This window comes from Malaclemys terrapin, chromosome 20 (assembly GCF_027887155.1).
Source record: "Malaclemys terrapin pileata isolate rMalTer1 chromosome 20, rMalTer1.hap1, whole genome shotgun sequence".
NCBI classification, from domain to species: Eukaryota; Metazoa; Chordata; order Testudines; family Emydidae; genus Malaclemys; species Malaclemys terrapin.
In genome coordinates this window covers 11918452-11940438 of record NC_071524.1, presented here as the reverse complement: position 1 = coordinate 11940438, position 21987 = coordinate 11918452, and the positions used below count along the sequence as shown (strand labels likewise).

General features: G+C 45.8%; 1 protein-coding gene across 1 annotated transcript in view; it reads right to left on the bottom strand.

Annotated features, from left to right (window-relative positions):
* The window catches only part of PPP1R37 (protein phosphatase 1 regulatory subunit 37), a 146854-nt gene that overhangs the window by 55213 nt on the left and 69654 nt on the right, over positions 1-21987 (bottom strand). Inside the window, exon 5 of the mRNA XM_054010077.1 lies at positions 15225-15344. Coding sequence (XP_053866052.1) covers positions 15225-15344 — 120 coding nt within the window. The remainder of the gene's footprint in view (positions 1-15224; positions 15345-21987) is intronic.

Below are 21987 nucleotides of genomic sequence, written 5' to 3'. Positions count from 1 at the left end.
ATAAATACATCACAGGGGTAAACACCAGGAAAGGAGGAATTATTTAAGTTAAGAGCCAGTGCTGGCACAAGAACAAATGAATACAAACTGGCCAGCCACAAGTTTAGGCTTAAAACTAGATGAAAGTTTCTAATCATCAGTGGAGTAAAGTGCTGAAACAGGTGTGGTTAGATGTTTGGCTGCCTGTGTGTTCTCTCTGCATTCTCCCTGTGTGCTGCCCCAGCTCTGCGCAGACAGCCAGCAGAGCAGACCTTGAGCAAACCATCCTATGACCACAAGATCTGCCAAGGTACGAAGGCGCCAGGCCAGGTTTATGCTGACTAAGCACGGTACTAGTATCCCGCAGACTCTACCGGATCACTAATATATGTATGTCTGTAACAACGGACCAGCTCAGTGAATGGTGGGACTTTCTGTTCCTCCCTAGGCTAGACAAAGACACTCCCTCTGAGATACATCTTTATACCCCGATAAAAACAAGTTACGTACTGCCCCTCTGACACAGTTAGTTACTGCCCCGATGTGGCTAGTTATCACCCATCACCTTGTACGTCTTGGTTTGATCAAAACATCTCTATTACGAACTGTCATCCTGACCTTATCTTTGAGGAATCCTGTTATCCTTGGGAAATGTTTAAGTACCATCCTTGATCTGGGGATGTTCTGGTACCACTTGATATTGCGATGTGTTTGCATGAGTACTCTGTGCTTAGCACTTCTTAGTCATGTGTGCCTCTTGCTCACAGCTTGTCTTTGCTTTATATCAGTAAAGTTTTGACTACTACTTTAGGCCAGGCCTCATGCCTCATACCAGGCCTCTGATGCAAGTGCTTATGTCTCAGGCTCTCTTCCTACTACGCTCCTCCACTTTTTGTCTTTTTATGGGGAGGATGTTTACCCATCGTCCCAGAAAAGCATAATGCATGGACGGAAGATGGCCCAGTGGGCTAAACACTGTACCTGCAAAAAAAAATGTCCATAAGTCAGATTGGTAGCTCCCCTACTCTTCTCATCACTGATACTTTGTGTGTTCCTTCTTAGCACTACCTGTCTTGTCTTTAGCCATCTGTCCATACTTCACTGTTACATACAGATATATAGGGAAATGTACACAACTGGGGAAAAAGCAATCCTAAATTCAGAACTCAGTTAGAGAGTGAGAGACTGGCCAGTTGCTGGGCAACTGAACCATGCTGTACAGGGCCTTCACCTCCAATCACAATATGTCAACCTCTCTGTGTATCTATGTTCTTACTGGTACATTCTGAGGTAAATTAACTATTGTATTTTATATAACAAATTCCCACTGAGTTTTAAAGCTTCATCTGAGTAGCCTATTATGAAAATACAATAAATAAAATCCACCATTACACAACTGCTCCCGCGTATTCCCAGAGATGACTCACATGCTCCAAGGGGAACCCATGAACTACAGTAAATGATCCATTCTCTGTGACAAAGTCATTAAATAAAGATTTGAGTACTTCAGTGACTCAGACAGAGGTTTTGGGTCTATTACAGGAGCAGGTGGGTGAGATTTTTTGTGGCCTGCAATCTGCAAGAGGTCAGATTAGATGATCATAATGGTCCCTTCTGACCCCAAAGCCTATGAGTCATCATCAAGGCACTCCGGGGACCCAAAGTATGTTCCTATCACGCTTATGCCTTGATCCAGGCCTGGATACCAGAGTGATGAGCAGAGAATATATTTGTTTTGGTTTTTATGGTCTAAGACTGCTCTGTTGCCCCCACTCTCTAAGGCACAATGAACAATACTTGTGCCTCAAAGGAACTCTCTCAGTGGGGCCAATTTTGATCAGACAATTTACACACTCGGTCCTGGGCTGAATTTCTGAAATCCTGAAGGACAAGTGTGACAAAGTGGGATTTTTCCCCTTGTTATGTTGCATATGAGTCTGTCATGTACTAATATTGTGTGTACCTCAGTTTCCCTGCGTACTGCACCAATGCCTAGGTGGTAGGAATTGGGTGTGTGACTTTTGCTGAGGCCCTCGGGGCCAGGTGAGGCTGCCCAGCTGCCAGCATGTAAGCTATGGCTGATGCCCTTCGTAACCTGAGAACCAGGAGGGAGATGTGACCAGGTGACATTTTGCCTGGGTAGTAGGACAAAGCCCGGGGGAGGAGCCATGGGAGTGTGGGAGGCCAGGCAGCAGGGTTCAAGGCAGTCTCCTGTTTGGGACTTGGAGGGAGGAGTCCAGGGCATCTGGCCCAGGGTTCCCCCAAGATGGGCGTGGCTGAAAGTCACTAATTTCCATGCTAACAAGTTCTGTTCTACGCTGTGTACCTGTCGACTAATAAACCTTCTGTTTTACTGGCTGGCTGAGAGTCACATTGACTGCGGAATTGGGGTGCAGAGCCCTCTGGCTTCCCCAGGAGCCCTGCTCAGGCGGACTCGCTGCGGGAAGCGCATGGTGAATGGGGATGCTGAATTCTGAGGTCAGACACAGGAAGGCCAAAGCCACATAGGCTTCTTGCCCTGGCAACACTCAGTTAGAGGAGGCATGCTATACCAGAGTCCTGACTGGCTGCATTTGGAGCAGTTCCAGAGCATCGGCCTGGTGACTCCATGACAACAGGTTTCTAGTAAGGACTCAAAGTCTACAGAATATCCTAGAGAGTTTCCAGAGTTTATTTATCTGTGATAGTTGTCCTCCATTGGGTGACAAATGCCTGGTGTCTCTCCCAGCAAGGATGTTTCCCTAGAATCTGTCAGGTATCAGAGGGGTAGCCGTGTTAGTCTGAATCTGTAAAAAGCAACAGAGGGTCCTGTGGCACAGGACCCTCTGTTGCTTTTTATAGAATCTGTCAGGTCTCCAGTCACATGGAATGGCTCATTGGACTGGGGTTTGAGAGACAAGTATTCCTGCCCCTTCCACATCTGGAATACCAGTTCCTTTCTCCTCTGAAACTAGTGAATTCCCAGTGGAATTAACCAGAGTTCCTTGTTTTGTAGGGCTCCAGCTGGACTCTGGATCTGAGAGGTGTTAAGAGTTGATGTAAATGGCTGCACAAAGGAAGCCATTTGCTGTGCATAAGTTTCACTGGTCCTACAAACCCCAAGAACTATGCTATTCTTGACTTATCTACTGGCATTTTATTAAACATATGTACAGATACGTTCTATAATAGCAGGGACTTTTTAATCTTTATCTGCCTCAGCTTTGCCCAATCCGTCTCCATATGGTTTGCATCTGAAAAATCTGGAGGCCATGATCAGCTGTTTCTCCTGGACATCAACTTTTCCAGTAACTGAATGAAGATGCCTACTAAACACTAAAGTTGGCTGACACAGAACAGAGGCATCTACTCTGAAGGAAGAAGCTAGCACAATCAGGCAGAAATAACATCATTTTCTTGCCTTTTGGTGCGGACATCCTGATAGCTCACTCATCTGGGCTAGAATGGCTCCGGAGAAGCAAGTCATTGCCCATGAGGCTTAAAGCCAAGGCTGCAACTTTTAATTGTTAGAAGCTCAATTCAGTTTTTCTTGTTGGCTCTTTGGGAAGACCCTGCTGGAAACACGGTCTTTTAGAATTGAGGATCTTACAGCATCTATTTTGGAAAGGGCAATTGTGATCGGGGTCCTAGTGGGGAGCCAGCTGTGGTCAGTCAATTAGGGTGAACTGCAAAGAATGGGGTAGACAATCCCCATTAAGCTGGTGGATATTCCAATACTTTGATTCACCAAACCAGCATAAAACAGCTTCTTTATTACCTCACTGGTTATTCAGAAGTCCAAGCAACACAGTTCCCTTAAAGTGATCCAACCTCAGGCCTCCATCCTGATACCCACATCAGATATGATGAAAATGTCTGTAAATCCTATTTCATCATATATAAAAAAAAAAAGGTTCTACCAATCCCAAAGGACTGGACACATTACCTCCCAGGTTAATGCATGTTTCAGATCTTGCCCAAATACACGCTACAGACAATTCTTATTCACTAAACTAACATTTATTAAAAAACAAGAGAGAGAGTATGGTTAAAAGATCAGTATACATACAGACATGAGTTCAATTCATTGAGGTGCAGATTCATAGCAGAGATGGTGAGCTTCGTAGTTGCAAAGAGTTCTTTCAGAAATAGTTCACAGTTTATAGTCCAATATCCAAATATCACATTCAGGGCGGTACCAGCATAACTGGGACCTCAACCTTGCTACTCAAACTTCCCCTGAAGAAGCTTAAGCAAATCTGAGATGACAGAATCAGGACCCAATGATCTTTTATACAATTTCATGTCTTTTAACAAGTTGAAATTTCTCAGGGAACAAAAGGTAATTAGGATGACTTTGAAGGAGGTCCATCACCAGGACTTAGCTATACGAATTAACATAAGGCCATTTGCTTGTTCCTCCACCATTCACAGCACATTTCAAAGAGAGATGAATACTGAGCTATCCCATGTTTACAATTCATTTACATGATAGGATGTTCTTTTGACTTCTGAATTATCAGAATACAGCATAGTCAGGGACTGTTGATTACATTGTCCACCCTATTCATACATATGTAAATATGCAAAAACACAAACATTATCTCCCCACATGTCTTTTGTGGGTTATTTATTTTGCAGGATGTTTAACCCTTTCTAGTCATGCATCACAGCAAAAAAGTCAGTTTTGTCCTTCAACAAGGTACAGAACTCTTGTGTTGGGCTGTTTAGACACTGGGGTTTGTTAGATTATTTCTGTTTTGTTTGAGGCGGTCTCTGAAATCAGGACACAAAGATGGCGTCCTTGTGCCTTTTTGGGAATTACTACTGAACTTGTTTCTTCACATGTATTTTTGATCATGTCTGGCCTACCTCCCCCTGCCCGCCCACCCCTATGGTGGAGAAAGGATCTCCACATAGGGACACCGTTTTCTGACCAGAAAGCAGAATCATCTTGGACATCACCATCATCCTGCCTGTCATCCAGGCTCATAATCTAGTCATCAGCTTCGACTCTCACATCTCCCCAGGTCCTCAAAACTAGGCTATGACTAAATCTTGGCAAATCTTTCTGCACAATATTTTAAAGACCTGGCCTTTCCTATGCAGCCACACAGCTAAAATTCTCATCCAAGCTCTCATTATTTTCCTTCTCGATGACTGCAACATCTTTGTCTATGGCCTTGAAAAATGCAAACTTACCCCACTCTTAGCCATTCAAAATGCTACTGTAAGGATCATTTTCCTAGCCTGCCACTTTGACCACATCACCCCTCTTTGCATCCTTCCACTAGCGCCCACGTCTCCGTTACATCAAACAGAAGCTGCTTGCATTCACTTCATGTTCAATCCGATCAACCTGTGATGCTAACCTCCATTGCTGATTTGTAAAATTTTGAAACAAACACCTTTCTTCTTTCTCCCATGCTGCCCCCTCACTATGGGAGGTGCTCCTCATAAACCTCTGCTAAAGCTCCCTCACTAGCCACCTTCAAATCACTTCTCAAAACTCTGCCTATTTAAAAAAAACTTGACAGTCAGACCACAGCCTATCATGCTGACCAATGTTGCCTCATTGGTTACTTGTACTCCCCATCTGTCTGTATCAATCGGTCTCTTGTCTTACATTTGGACTGTAAAGTCCATGGGGCAGGGACTGCCTTCTGTACTGTTTATACAGTGCCCATCTCATTGTGGTCCTAGGCACTATGGTAATACTAATAATAAGCAAGTAATAGCAGCAACATCATCATCTAGGGATGGAATAGTCTCAGCTGGATCTCCCGTTCCATTTCTGATAACTAACCCTCCTCCATGCATGACACTGCTGGAAGGCGGAAGGGGGGGTGGGAGGGGGCAACATTTCATCATCCACAGGATTTCTTAGGTCTTATGATGTGGGTTTCTTTTTTGTCTTTTGTTTGTTGGTTACAAGAAGTGGCTGGAGAGTGCTCATCACTGGTCCTCTAGTCTTCTGCTCCAACAGTGTGGACCCATGAGTGTTTGACTGGAGTGCTGAGTTCCTTCTCCTGTCTAGTGAAGGGGGACTTATCTAGCCTCTCACACAGGAGTCACCCCACAACACTAATTCAAGATGACTGTTTATAGGTGGAGAACTCAACAGATTTTCTGATTCATACATTTTATGGCCAGACAGACCCTTATGTTTATCTAATCTGACCTGTATAATTAATTACTCAAAGTTCTGTATTAATATGCCTAGTAAGGAATCTATTTGTCAAAAAACATTTCCTGGATCTTTTTTGTTGTCTATATTGTTACGGACATACTTGCTGACAGATATTTTGAAATAAATTACCAAAATAATTGAAACTAGCATGATTAGTGTGTGTTATTTTGAGAAAACAAACATGCAAAATTTTGCAGAATTTAAAAATAATGTGTGCAGAATTTTTAATTTTTTGGCACCAAATTCCCACAGGAGTAATTTTGTTTTATTATAGTCAGGGCTGCTAGCACTGCTTATTAAGATTGCCCAACCCGTCCCATTATAAAACCTTTGTTCTGGTGATTTATAGCGTTGACAAACTTTAACCATTTGAGCTGAAATTTTCCATGCTGGGTATCTGCCTCAGGATGAATATTTTTGGGAAATTTCAACCAAAATTATTTAGTAGCTTTTTCCAAGAACAAGACCAGGGAAAAAATGTTTTACAATCTTAAATTCTGGTGACCTTCCTTTTCTTTAAGATACTCTAAAGCAGTGATGTTCACGGGCGATAAGAAGGAACTATGGGGGCGCTGGGGTATATATCCAGCCCCATGAAGGCGCCACTTCAGGGGGCTCCACAGCCGACCCACTGGGTGCTGCTAGAGTAAAAATTCTCCGACGATCGTGCATGCGGCGCGCACACACCTAATTGGAATCGATATGAGCAAGCACTTGAAGAAGAACAGGGGTTTAATTTAATGTAATGGGCTTGGGGCGGTCAGTCCCACGGAGCTGACAGCTCACAACCCTCATGTAACTACCTTGCAAGACCCTGAGGGATCACAACCCCCAGTTTGAGAACCCCTGCTCTACGCTTTGGAGCAGGGACTTGAAATTAAGCAGATGGCATCCTTTGGATCAGGATACACCTTTCACTGTCCCCATAAAAAAACTGCCCAAATTTAGCCAAGTTATAAGCTTTATTAAAAAATTTCAGTGCACAAATGTATAGAAGAAACTTGCTAGAACTTCACAGCCAACCTGGGGCTGAACAGGACTTTCCCAGAAATTGCAGCTTGGGGATGGGGGAGGAGTACTCTGGGAGAGAAGAAGAGATACACTGGGACTGCCTAGGCAAGGAGACTGGTAGCCACTTGGGCAGCGGAGGAAGGAATAAGGAGCTAGGGTACAGGGAGGGAACCGGGAGTGGCTAGGAAAAGACTGGGACAAGGAGCAAAGGGGAAAGATACTGCAACTGGACACGTTGTCCAGAGAGGGAGGAAAGGAGCGGTACAGTTGAAAACATATGCAAATGAGTCCACTTTAATAAAGCAATCCCAGTCTGCCATATAACTAACATATCGCCATCATTATTTACCACTCCTCTAAATTTTGTGTCATCTGCAAACTTTACCAAACAAAGATTTTACTTTTTCCTCCCATGACACGGATATTGAATAGCACTGGCAAAGAACAGATCCCTGTGAAATCTCTCTAGAAATATCCCTATTGGATAATTCCTAATGTACATTTAGAGATTTATCAATTAGCCAGTTTTTAATCCATTTAACAGGGCTACATTAATATATCAGCATTATACAAAATCAATCAGTATGTTATGTGGTCAAATATTTAAGTTAATTTTACCAGTCTACTTTGTACTCTCCATCAAAAAAAATTATATGAACTTTGACGTGACCTGTTTTCCATAAAACCATGCTAATTAGCACTAATTATGCCACTAACTTTTAATTCTATACTTATTTTTTCTCTCATAGCCTTTCCATGATTTTGCTCAGAATCAATGTCTGACTAACTTACATTCCTCAGGCTAGAAGATAAAAAGGCACTTCTAGCTATTAGGTTTCATCTTTCTTCTTTTGCTGCATTATTGTCCACCAAGCTGTAGGAGGACGGGAGAGAACAGTAATAGAAACTCTCTAGCCAAACTAAAAAATGACCAAAACCCCCTGGAAAAGTAGGCATTTTTCCAAATACATACAAAGTTTCCTGCTATGACTGGATAGTTCTGACTCAATATAAGCAAGCCCTGGGAGAGTTTCACAGAAATAATATTTAGCCCCAGCTAAATCCAAAACTAAGAGGATGTAAGAAAATCCAGGGTAGGATTACCGGATAGGGACAGAACGCAGAGCGTACATGTGACAATTCATTTATGCTGGGTTATAATGCACAGAATGTTCTACTATTGAGAGTTGCAGGAGGAGCTGGTAGCAACCCCTAGATTTAGGTTTTCTAATTCTTACTATAAAAGATTCTTGTGATTTTTTGAGATGCCTTAACACCTCCATTGTTTGCAGGAGGCCTTTGAAATTTGACAGGGAGAAAGTTCTCAGGCTTGAAAGATGCCTTTCAAGCTTGGCAGAGTTATTAACTGTTAAATTACCATTTCTCTTCTGTTCACATACTTAATTTCCACGAGGAAAGGAAGGAACAGGAACATTCTAAAGAGACAAGCCACTAAAACAGCTGCAGACACTAGGAGCTCCCAGAGCGGCTGTAGTGACAGGGAACGTGTACAGGAGCCTTTCACCTCTGGAGAATGGAGAGGAGAGCATGCCCCAAATTACATTCCCCTCATTAACTCCCCTGATCCAACACCTGGTGCCAGCAGCCCATTCCCCTTTGAGATAGCAGCCTTCTGCTGTTAGCTAATTTAGTACTCCTGGGGGATTCTGCACCCATACGGGGGTGCGGAATTCATATGCATTTTCTGTGCCCCCCCCCCCCACACACACACACAGAGAAAGGCAAAAATAAATCTGCCAGGGGACACGCACCTCTTCCCCAGCACCCCATCTGTTCCAGTGTGCCCGGTGCAGCCTCAGAGACGGGGGCTGGGCGTGTGTGCCTGCATGATCACCGTCGGAGGCGGGGCTGGGCGTATGTGCGTGCCAACAAGCGAGAGAGAGACAGAGAGAAAGAGAGACACATTGTCCCTCTCTCTTGCGATTGCAGCTCCCTGGCGTGTAAGGGTAGGGCTTTTTATTATGCATGAGGCAGGCTAGAGGCACAAATGCAGCAGCCTGCCTGAGTTAATTGATCTCATTCTCTGAGGCAGAAATGTAGCAGCCTGCCTATTGTTCCTATTGTTAGTTAACTGTTCCCATTCTCAGTCAATTCCCTCAGGAGCATTAAAAACAGTGAAAGTTTTAAGACCCCTACATTGCCAGAGTGATGTAAAGGAGTTTTATTATAAATGACAGTAAGGGAATCCTCACCTAGGAAGATCTATGTGCTTTCTCACCTTTTTCCCGTGCCAAAGTGGCACAATGAGGTTAGATTACAGCTCAGGATTTATTTTACTTACCCATTTAAAAAAGACTGAGGGCAAATAAAACATTTGCCAAGCAGTCAATAAAATGTCAGGAGACTCAGAACCAAGCACTTCCCAAAGTACCCAGCCAGGTCCAGGACAATGATTAGCAGAACTGTATGACTTTCATGTGTGAAAGTCTGAGCAATTTAAAATGGTAGTTACTCTTTTTTTTTTTTGGTGTTCTGTAATGTAATTTAAATGAAAATCCAGGATTCTAACTGGAATGCAGGGTATTAGTTACCAAGTGTTTGTAATTTAACTTTCACGTGTTTAGGAAATGCTGAATAGTTATTGTGACTTTTTTCTGTATTGTACTTTAAATAAATTACCACAACAATGAAACTGGTGTGATGATATTGCATTATTTTGACAAATAAAATATGCAGAATTTTGAATTTTTTGGCGCATAATTTTTAGGGGGGGGGCGCAGAATCCCCCCAGGAGTAGCTAATGTAGTTCTGTTTTTTTGTTGGTTTCCTGCACCCCCCTTCCGCCCCCCCATAGATTCCAATGCCAGACGGGACCATTCTGATCACATAGTCTGACCTCCTCTAAAACACAGACCTTCCCCAAAAATTAATCCTAATCCTGTAACTCAAGTGGCTGAAGTCCGTGCTGAAGATTCAGTATTTGAAAACCCAATTCATAACGGAACAGTTGTTATAGCTGTTACATAAAGAATTTGGTTTACCTTTTGACTTTCAAAACGAGGAAATTATACACAAAAAGCTACATTAAAAGGAAGTTTATGTTGAAAAGTAAAGCACCTGAAGTTATGCAATGTCAGATTTATTATTGGCCACACAACTAATTCTGCTCCCTGATCTGTGCACATTATGGTAGTCTAATTACATCATCATATTTTTTCCACAGAATCCTTGCCTCATTCAGTGAACAGGCTGGATGCATGGGGGGCAGAAGTAAAGGTGCACAGGCAACTATAAGTCTAGTATTTCATAACTTGAAAGCTTGACTTTACAACCTAATTAATTTCCTTTTTAAAGTCAGAAATATAAGCTTTAGAAGGTGTGAAAAAAGGACAGAACAATGAGACATTACTGTAACATTTTACACCTTGGGGGAGCATCCTATAACCCCCATAGTCCTCATTTATATATACACCTCTACCTCGATATAACGCGGTCCTCGGGAGCCAAAAAAATCTTACTGCGTTATAGGTGAAACCGCGTTATATCGAACTTGCTTTGATCCATCGGAGTGCGCAGCCCCGCCCCCCCAGAGCACTGCTTTACTGCGTTATATCCGAATTTGTGTTATATCAGGTCGCATTATATAGGGGTAGCAGTGTAATTGTGATCTTGCTTATAAAGCATGCCATGTGAGGTATCAGGGAAAGGTTATGATCTGCTGAAAGTCATTTTTCTATCTAAATATGTATATCATTAATGCATATGAAGTTATGATAACTGTGTTGTATGGCTGTCACTAAAATATGCTGTGGGGTTGGGAAGCGCTCAGATACTACCTCTCCAGAGATAATGACAAGGGAAGAGGTAACCAACGCCCGGGTGGGTGCTGAAAAGATATCACCAGTCATTGTCCAGCAGAAGAGTTACAATTCAATGACTCACTCACAGGAGACACATTGGGGTATTGCTTCACCTTGTGACTCAGCAACACCCACCAGACATGGCTGGACTTGTGTTCTGCAAGCACATGGACTAAGGGTATAAAACAGGGGCCACATGCTAGGCCTTTCTCCTTCCCCCACCTACGCTGCAAGCAATAAGGACACTCAGAAGACTGAAGACTCCAACAGAGGAGACTGACCCAGGTTTCAAGGGTGAAACCTGTGTACTATGAACTGCAATATCCAGTGGGGTGAGAAAAACTGCTTACTCTAGATGTTACCCAGTCTAATATGGCTGAGAGTTTAGACTGAGTGCTTCTATATTTTATTTTATTTTGGTAACCACTCTGACTTTTTTTCCGATCACTTATAATCACTTAGAATCTGTCTTTTGTAGTCAATAAATTTGTTTAACTGTTTATCTTTACCAGTGAGTTTGCCTGAAGTAAGGGTGCTTGCTGAGGTTTACAAAGGCTGGTGTATATCCACTTTCCATTGATGAAGTGGTGAACCAATTAATAAATTTGCACTGCTCGTCTTGAACACTGTAAGAACGTATAATCCTGAGGTACAAGGCTGGGAGCTGGGGGGATTTGGCTGGTGCCTTTCTCTGTGTGTGGGGCATCGGTGAATCCCATAAAGGTCTTGTCCAGGGGTAGACAAGCTATGGCATGCGTGCCGAACGCGGCACGTGAGCTGATTTTCAGTGGCACTCACACTGCCGGGGTCCTGGCCATCAGTCCGGGGGGCTCTGCTTTTTAATTTAATTTTAAATGAAGCTTCTTAAACATTTTAAAAACCTTATTTTACATACAACAATAGGTTAGTTATATATTATAGAGACTTATAGAAAGAGACCTTCTAAAAACAATAAAATATATTACTGGCATGTGAAACTCAAAGGTTGCTGACCCCTGGTCTGGTCAAAGTCCAGGTTTCCCAGCACCAGGCCCTTAACCAAATCCTCCTTCAGCGTGCAGAGGGCCCTCTGGCACTGCTCGGTCCAGACCAGCTTGTCTGGCTTACCCTTATTGCATAGCTCAGTGATGAGAGCTGACACAGAGCTAACGTGGGGCACAAACCTCCGGTAGGGCCTTTATTGGGATGGCAGGGCACAACTACCAGCCAGCCCAACCCCTCCTGTCTCTGCACAGGGATCTGGGCCATAAGCAGGGCGAGGGGCTTCATCCCTGGGACCTTCAACCAGGTCACACTGCCCCTTAGCATCTGGTGAGGCTACACCATCCGGGGCCTGACAACAGTTATCTCTGTCCCAGGATCGTGCCACTCCAGGAATATCTCCCCATGACCCACCACTTTCCATTCCAACTGGGGATCTGAGGGGTCTGAGCCCAGGATAGTACATGCAGACATATATGCTGGGGCCAGGAGTGAGAGCCAGTCTTCCACCCCACCCATCTGGCTAAACAACTCTCTGGCCTTGGGATCCAGGAAGGGGGCTAAACACCAGAGCCTTTCTGCAGGGCCAGCCTTCCCAAAGGCCGCAAGACAGATATCTATATCTCCCCCCTCCTTAACCTGGGGCAGCAATTTAGGGTTCCTGCGGAATTGGCATCCTGGGGTCCATCCCCACTCACCCCTGGATGGGTCCCTCTGCCTCTCAGCTCCGCCAGCGCCAGTTCATGCTGCCTTTCTCTCCTGCTGTTGTGCTTCATGCCTTCCCTGTCTCTCATGGTCCTCTGACTCCTTCAAACTCAGCTCCAATTCATCCATCTCCGATCCACCAACGGGTAACTCGGTGGAGACCCCCCGTCTGATCGGGGACACGGGTCTCCGGGACACCTGGCTGCTCCCAGCCGCTCTCATGGCTCCAGCTGGGTCAGGAACCGGCTCCTTAGAACAATCCTCCTCTTCCAACAGAGCAATTAGCTGTGCCTTAGTGAGCTTTCCAATGCGCAGCCATCTCTCTCTGCACAGCTCCACAATGTCCTTCTTAAGGAGATGGTTATAGGCCATCTCCACCCTGTTCCCAAGAGGTCACGGACTCACAGGCCTGTGTTCTTTCAGGTTCCCACGATCCCTGGGAGGAACCCTTCAAGGGACAGCCCTTCTTGGGGGTCCACCTCTCTCAGGGTTAAGCCGTAGGCTCCTCCTGGAACCGCACCCCTCGGAGCCTCCAGCATGCCCGTCTAATCCCCCTTCATTTTACTGCTCCCTAGTCACTTACTGCAGGACACACTTTATCCCACCACTGCCACCAGTTGTCACAGAGTCACTGGGGCGATGCTCTGGAACAACTCCATACAAAGCCAGTCAGGACTCTGGGGGAGCCTCCTCTCTTTCAGCATACCATCTCCAAGGCAAGAGGCTTACATAGTTTCTACCTTCCTGGGTCTGACCTCAGAGCATTCAGCATTCCCTTTCACACCATGCACTTCCTGTGGTGAGTCTGCCCGGGTGGGATTCCTGGGGAAGCCAGAGAGCCCTGCACCCCAACTCTGGAGTCAGACGTGACTCTCAGCCAGACGGTAAAACAGAAGGTTTATTAGTCAACAGGAACACAATGTAGGACAGAACTTGTTAGCACAGAAAACAGTGACTTTCAGCCAAGTCCATCTTGGGGGGGGGGGGGGAAAGAGAGACCAGAGCCAGGGCTCTGGTCCTTCCCCTGAGCCCCAAGCCAGCCGAGACTGACTTGCTTCCAGCTGTCTAGCCCCTGCCCTGCCCATTGCTTCTCCTCCAACCTTTGTCTTGCTTCCCGGGCCAAGAGTCTCCTGGTCGCATCCCCCTCCTGGGTCTCAGGTTATGAAGGAGCAGCCATAGCATTGGTGTAGGCAGCTGGAGCAACCCCCACAGAAGTCACACACCCTTATTCCCCCCACCTAGACATTGGTGCAATACACAGGGAAACTGAGGCACGCACAAAAAGAACAGGATTACTTGTGGCACCTTAGAGACTAACAAATTTATTTGAGCACAAACTTTCGTGGGCTACAGCCCACTTCATTGGATGCAACACACACACAGCATTCATGCAAAACAGTAAGACTCACATAGGCTCACACACAACATAACAAGGGAAAATCCCTACTTTGTCACACTCAGCATCCACCATTTTTTCCCCGTGGGTGCTCCAGACCCGGAGCATCCATGGAGTTGGCGCCTATGTTTCAGGAGCTCTGACACTGACTTCCTGTGTGACCTTGGATAAATCATATAATCTCATTTATAAAAAAAGGATAATACTTCCTATCTCCTACCCTTTGTTAGTCTGTTCTTTCTAGTTTGTAAGCTCTTCTGGACAGGGCCTCTAGGTGCTACTGTAATACAAATGAAAAAAGATCTCTTTCAAAGTACATTTCATGGGACTTTCATATTTCAGAATGAACAGACATGATAAGCATATCCCATGTCATTCCCACATCCCCAATTACCCTCTCATTAAGTAGAACACTGTGCTGAAACATCTTACTATGAACTATTTTCTTTTCTAGGTAATGTTTGCACAAAGCAGACGTTCACTTTTTACTAGGATATACCTTTAGTTTAAAAACCATCAGCCTCAGGCTATTTCCTTATAAATGACGGAATGATAATTATCTGAAACATTTCCACATTTTGTCCCACTATGAAATTACTCTTAATAGGCCCACCTGGCACAAGCAACAAGCAATGATCCCAAACCTCAGACCCACTGAAACACTTCAGTGTGTTGTGCTTGGCTGGCCAAGAGCACACAGGCACTAAAGAAACTCCAGCTGGGTAACAGGGAGGCTGCTGTGCAACACGGGTTTAAGGAAGCACTTCATTCTGGCGTCCCAATCGCTGCACTGGCTACGTGCTGAATTGCCTTAACGCTGGAGATTCACCGACTTGGCTACAGTAACACAGGATTCTGGTAAAGCTGGACATAGAACCCAGATCTCCCAATCACAGTCCACAGCCATAAGCACAAGACAGTCCTTCCTCCATCCCAGCACCCCAGCAAGCTACTAGTTGAAATTTCCTGTTGTAGTTTAAAAAGTTACCTGTAATTTCTTTTATGCACATCCCTCCCACCACACAGAAAATGGTTAGATTAACAGAGTTCCAACCGCATTAAAATCGAACCCTACACTAACTTGAAATCATGTTAGCATTACTGGATGTTTACAAGCAGTAAATTAAACAGACGATAAAAATGTTCAAGAACTAATACAAACCTTTCTCATCATATGTGCAGCTGCCTGCCAGCCTCGGGTGCCGATGTGTTTGTTAAATGAGATGTTGAGGTGCGTTGCTGACTCATAATACTCAATCATGTCAAATAATGCTGAGGCACCCTGGAAAACAAAGAGGAAAAGAAACTGTAAAGTTGACACAAGATTGTGGAGGCATTCAGCAGTGGCTCTGGGAAGCCGTCACAGACATCAGCTTCTCATTTCCAGTAAGTAACCTGCACAGAAACAATCCACGAAGCTAGAGGCTTGCTAATACCTAGAGGGAGACCTGGAGAGAAAAAAAAAATGGTTATTAACCTTCCATAACTGTTGTTCTTTGAAACGCATTGCTCATGTCCATTCCACTTGCACTTCTAGGGTGTAATGACTAAGTTCAAGGAGTTCCTGCCATAGGAATCTAGGACTAAGTTCTCAGCTCCAGTCGAGGAGGGCAGAGCAGTGGCAAAAGTGTCCCTGCAAGCAGCATTAGATGTGGTGGACTCTGCTACATGAACCATAACCTCGGCCGTGGTCATGAGGAGGAGCTCATGGCTGCAGGTCTCAGGCCTCCCATATGAAGTGCAGTGGACTATTCAGGACCTTCCTTTTGAGGGCATGTCTCTCTTTTCAGAGCAGATGGACTCTAAACAACTACACAGAGTGAAGGATTCGAGAGTCACTCTAAAGTTCCTCAAATTACACATGCCGGCGCCACTGAGAAAGCACTTTAAGCCCCAGCCATTGCTCAGTTTCTACCAGCCTCCGTCGAGGCAGGATTACAGTAGGAGGCAGGGCCTAAGCAGGCCTTTTGATGGTACACCCGTGGATGGCATACCAGGACAGTGTCTGGATCCACTCCCACCAATTTTTATCAACTGGCTATCCCACTACTATTGGGCATAGTCCCACATCACCTCAGACTGCTACACACAATAGAACTGGTATACACCCTGCAGGTCAGTTCTTCCCCTCCTTCCTACCCGCTCTCTCCATCCCTCTTCAGGGACTCTTCTCGCAAGCAACGTTTACTCCAGGAAGTACGAATGCTCCTGCAAGTGGGAGCAGTAGAGGAGGTTCCTCTGGTGCGACGGGGCAGGGGGGTTTACTCCTGGTATTTCCTAATCCCAAAGGCCAATGGAAGTCTCAGACTCATCCTGGACCTGTGAAAGCTCAACATATTCATGAAGAAGCTGAAGTTCTACATGGTCTCCTTGGTCACCATTTTCGCATCTCTGGATTCAGGGGACTGGTATGCCGCTTTCGATTTGAAGGACGCCTACTTCCATATTTCAATCTTCCAAGGCACAGAAAATGCCTCCATTTCGTGGTGAACCAAGTGCACTACCAGTTCATTGTACTTCCATTTGGCCTTTCAGCAGGTTTTCATAAAGTGTGTGGCAGTTGTCGCAGTCTTCTTGAGGAAGCAAAGGGTTCAGGTTTACCCTTACCTTGTTGACTGGCTGGTCAAAGGTTGGTCCAAGGCCCAGGTGAAGGAAAATGTAAGGTTGATACTGTCAACCTTCAAAGAGTTAGGCCAGTTGATAAACATGCAGAAAAATCAACACTCGTCAGTTAAAAGAATAGAATTTATAGGGGCGGGCCTCAACTTGGTCCAGGCCAGAGCATTTCTTCCAGAGATCCAGTTCTGGGCCCTAGGCATGATCATAGAAAGCCTCAGACACCACCCAACCACCACGGCAAGAACCTGCCTAAAACTCCTGGGGCACATGGCCTCATGCACTTATGTGATGCAGCATGCGAGATTATGACTCAGACCTCTCCAGGCTTAGCTGGCGTCAGTGTACCGGTTGGGCCAGGATCGTTTGGACATGGTTGTCACGCTTCCCCATTCAGTAATCACCACCCTCCTTTGATGGTTGGACCCCAGGGCAGTATGTGCAGATGTCCCCTTCTCGAGACATCATCTGGCAATATTTCTAGTCATTCATTCATTTGGGCTGAGTTGGGGGGGCTCATCTGGGGGTACTCAGGACCCAGGGCCGCTGGTCCCAAGAGAGCTCTTGCTACACATCATTAGGGAACTCAGAGGTGTACCTTGCCTGCCAAACGGTCCAGCCCCACCTGGAAGGCAAATACGTATCGATACTTAGACAACATGATAGCGATGTTCTATATGAACACACAGGATGGAGAGCGTTTCACTCACCTATGCCAGGAAGCCCTTTGCCTGTGGGAATTCTGCATAACCCACTCAAGCCACCTCAAAGCCTCCTATTTTCTGGGGGCACAGAATGAGTTAGCGGATTGCCTAAGCAGATCTTTCTCCAATCACAAGTGCTCCATTCAATCAGAAATCATGAAGGACATTTTCCAGAGGTGGGGAGCTCCCCAGATAGACTTGTTTGATATGAGACACAACAGGAAGCGTCTGCAGTTCTGCTCCTTCCTGAATATCAGCCCAGGTTCGCTCACAGATACGCTTCTTCTCCCTTGGAAGGACCATCTCTTTTATGCATTTCCTCCCATTCCACTCCTACACAAGGTCCTGCTGAAGGTCAAGAAGAAAGGCACGAGCCTGATCCTAACAGCCGTGGCCTGGCCACGTCCACACTGGTTCACCACCCTTCTGGACCTCTTGGTGGAATCACTAATCTGATCTCCCAGGATCACGTCTGTCTATGACCTCTGAACCTCAAGTCCCTTCATCTCACAGCCTGGAAGCTCCACGGCTGAACCTCTTGGAGCTAGCATGCTCCAGGGCAGTTCAAGAAGCCCTTGTAGGGAGCAGGAAACCATCCACTACAGCTACGTACCTGGCAGAGTGTAAAAGGTTCTCAATCTGGTCAGCGCAGAAAGGTGTTTCACCCACGCGGTCATCAGTGCCATTAATTCTGGACTACTTACTACACCTGAAGCAGCAAATGCTATCGGTGTCATCGATTAGAGTCCACCTGGCTGCAATTTTGGCGTTTCAACCCATGGGTACATGGCCGGTCCATCTTTGCAAACTTGATCTGTACTCGTTTTCTTCAAATGCCTGGATAGACTATATCCCCAAATACGACAACCAATCCCACTCTGGGATCTCAACCTGATATTGTTGAGGCTCATGGGTTCCCCATTCGAGCCCTTGGCAATGTGTTCTCTCCTCTACTTGTCCTGAAAGGTGGCACTTCTGGTGGCCATTACTTCAGACAGAAGGGTCTCAGAGATGAGGGCTCTGACTTCAGAACCTCCTTACACTGTATTCTGCGCTCTCACCCAACCTTCCTCCCGAAGGTGGTTTTGCAATTCCATAGTAACCAGGACATGTTCCTTCCGGTTTTCTATCTGACACCACATGCCAATAGCCAGGAGCAAAGGCTTCACTCACTAGATGTCAGATGTACGCTTGCCTTCTATGTAGAAAGGACTAAGCTGTTTAGGAAGACCACTAAGCTTTTTGTGGTGGTGGCAGACAGGATGAAAGGTCTCCCAGTCGTAGCCAAGAGGATTTAATTGTGGATCATCTCTTGTATTTGCATGTGTTACAACCTGGCAAAAGTCCTTGCTCTGGCCCTGATGGCGCACACCAAGGGGGAGCAAGCGTCCTCAGCTGCTTTTTGGCACAGATTCCCATCCAGAATATCTGTAGGACAGCAACCTGGTCTTCGGTCCACACCTTTGCGACTCATATGCCATCACTCAGCAGGCCAGAGACCATGCTGGATTTGGCAGAATCATGCTACAGGTCTGCTTGCCATTGAACTCCAAACCCTCCTCCTACATCTGCTTGGGAGTCACCTACATTGGAATGGACATGAGCCAGCACTCAAAGAAGAAAAATAGTTACTAACCTTCCGTAACTGTTGGAATGGACATGAGCAACACATCTCGAAGGACAACAGTTACGGAAGGTTAATAACTGTTTTTCTTCAAGTGCTTGCTCATGTCCATTCCGATATCCACCCTCCTACTCCTGTCGGAGTTAGCTGGCAAGAAGGAACTAAGAGGGTGGCAGGTCGGCAGGACTATGTATTATAAGGGCACAACTCCAGGGGCACCAGAGCCGACCTGATGGATACCACTGAGGGAAAAGCTTTCCAGCGGCGGTGCACGCAACACGCGCATGCCTACATTGGAATGGACATGAGCAAGGACTCAAAGAAGAGCCCCACCATGACGGGATCCCCAAGGTGCAGTCTGGGACTGTGGCATCGATGTGCCCCCTTAACTCTCCAGCCTGGGCTATCGGACACAACGCTTTGCTAGTGACAAGCAGCAAATCCTTCCAGGCACTGTTATAACTCAGCACAACCGCATGTGGAGCCCCACACCCAGCTGGATTGCATGAATGTTCCCAGAGCCACTCATGAATCACACAGAGAAAGGCATCAGCCAAATCCCCCCAGCTCCCAGCCTTGTACCTCAAGAATATACCGTCTTGCACTGCTCAAGACAAGCAGTGCAAGTTTATTAATTGGTTCCCCATTTCATCAATGGAAAATGGATATACACCAGCCTTTGTAAACCTGAGCAGATTTACCGAACACTTCAGGCAACCTCACTGGTAAAGATAAACGGTAAAAAAAGTTTGACTACAAAAGATAGATTTTAAGTGACAGGCAAAAAGTCATAGTTAGTTACCAAAATAAAACAAAATGTAAGCACGCAGTCTACACTCTCAACCCTATTAGCCTGGGCAACATCTAAATTAAGCAGTTTTTCTCACCCCACTGGATACTGCAGTTCATAGTACACAGATTTCGCCCTTGAAACCTGGGCCAGTCTCCTCTGTTGGAGTCTTCTGAGCGTCCTTGTTGCTTGCAGTACAGGTGTGGGGAGGAGAAAAGGCTAAGCATGGTGCCACTGTGTTCTGTTTTATACCCTTAGTCCCATGTGCTTGCAGAACACAAGTCCAAGCATGGCTGGTGGGCATTGAGCCCCAGTCATGGTTGAGCAATTCCCTAATGTGGCCTCGTGCAGGTGAGTCATTGCATTGTAGCTCCCTTGCTGGACAATGGCTGGTGATGTATGTTCAGCACCCATTTGGGCGCTGGTTACCTCCCTTGTCATGGTCTCTGAAGGGCTAGTATCTGGGCACTTCCCAAACCCATAGCATATTTTAGTGACAATCATACAACACAATTCTCATAACTTCCATTTAAATATGTATATTATTAATGCATATGAACAGTGGGTTTCAGCGGATCATAACCTTTCTTACGAAACCTTATATAGGATGCTTTATATGCAATATCACAGTTATATGTAAAATGAGGAATATGGGGCTACAGGGTGCTCCCCCAAAGTACAGAATGTCACACCCACAATACCTTTAACAAGTTCATCCAGCAGTTAAGTCACCAGCAGTTCTTTTCAGAAAAGCAATGAGCAGCACCCCAGAATTCCTCAAAATACTGGGAACCTGCCAAGCCAGCAACCCTTCCGAAGATCTAGATTATTCCAGCGGGCCTGGCGGCTGCACAACCTATCATAGCTAATGTCCCGTTCAGCAATTCTAATCTGGCATACACCACAGTAGGAGCACGGGAGCCGCACGGGAGGGAGGGAGAGCTCAGTGGTTTGAGCATTGGCCTGCTAAACCCAGGGTTGTGAGTTCAATCCGTGAGGGGGCCATTTAGGGATCTGGGGCAAAAATCTGTCTGGGGATTGGTCCTGCTTTGAGCTGGGGGTTGGACTAGATGACCTCCTGATATTCTAGTATTCTATGACTCTGGGCACAGAGCTCGCCAACGGGAGAGTGTGCGTGTGTGTGTGGGGACAGATGGGTTCCCGGTGATGAGGAGTGGGGAGCCAAGAAGGGGGGGGGGTGAAGGGGGAGCTGGGCTCCTGGCAGCAGGGAACGGGGGGGGGGAGCAGCCCCGCTTAAGTTGGTGGAAGCACTCCCTGGTGAGAATGCACACCACCTACAGAAGGAGGGCAGTGTGTACATGAACCATTGCAATAATTACTGTCGTGGTTGTAAGTCAACTTAACATTGGTCGACATAAATTTCTAGTGTAAACATGCCCTGACAAGGAAGCTTTCGCTATCAAGTTGGCTCCCTGAGGTATAATGTGCAAGGTAGTCCCCTTTCCCTAGTCATAAACCATGCGCCCTTGTACAGGGTACACTCCATGAAGGACTCAAATCACCGGATTACACGCTGGTATCTAGCCCTCCAGCTCTATAGCTTCTGGATGTAGTACCAAGCAAATAAAGAGCATACAATGTGGATTTTTTTCTCTTCCTCAGGGACATACTCAAGCAAGAAATCCTTCTGGTTTTGGAAGGGAGGTATGTGATTGAACACACCTCCATCCCACTGGTGGCAAGGCTAAGAAGTATTCCTGCACTCAGATAGTGCCAATCAGGCACACCTACAGAATATGCACCACCAGGAGAATTGGAGTTTAAAAGAGATTGGCCACAGAAAAATGAAGTTCTCACAGAACCGGGGAGGTTGCCAGGGCCAGCTTGTGAGCTCTGGTAACCAGGGCAGCTCAGCTTGGGGCAGTTTCTAATTGCGACGTTGTCTAATTAAAATATAACCATGCAAATCATTAGGGCTACCACTGTTACATAGTTGCAACAAATCTTATACAAAGTGTATCACATGGCCAGAAAGCGTTAAGTATCCTGCAGGCTAATTGACCCAGAGTCAACTGGTCACATTAAACTTTTCCTTCAACCTCCCCTGTTTGGGGGGAGATTGACACAACAAGCTCAATATGAGCAAAGGCTCTGGAGGGATGTTTCTACACAGAGACCTGCAGTGGGTCCTGGGAAGTACTGCCAGAAGCTAGAGGCAAGGGGATTGTAA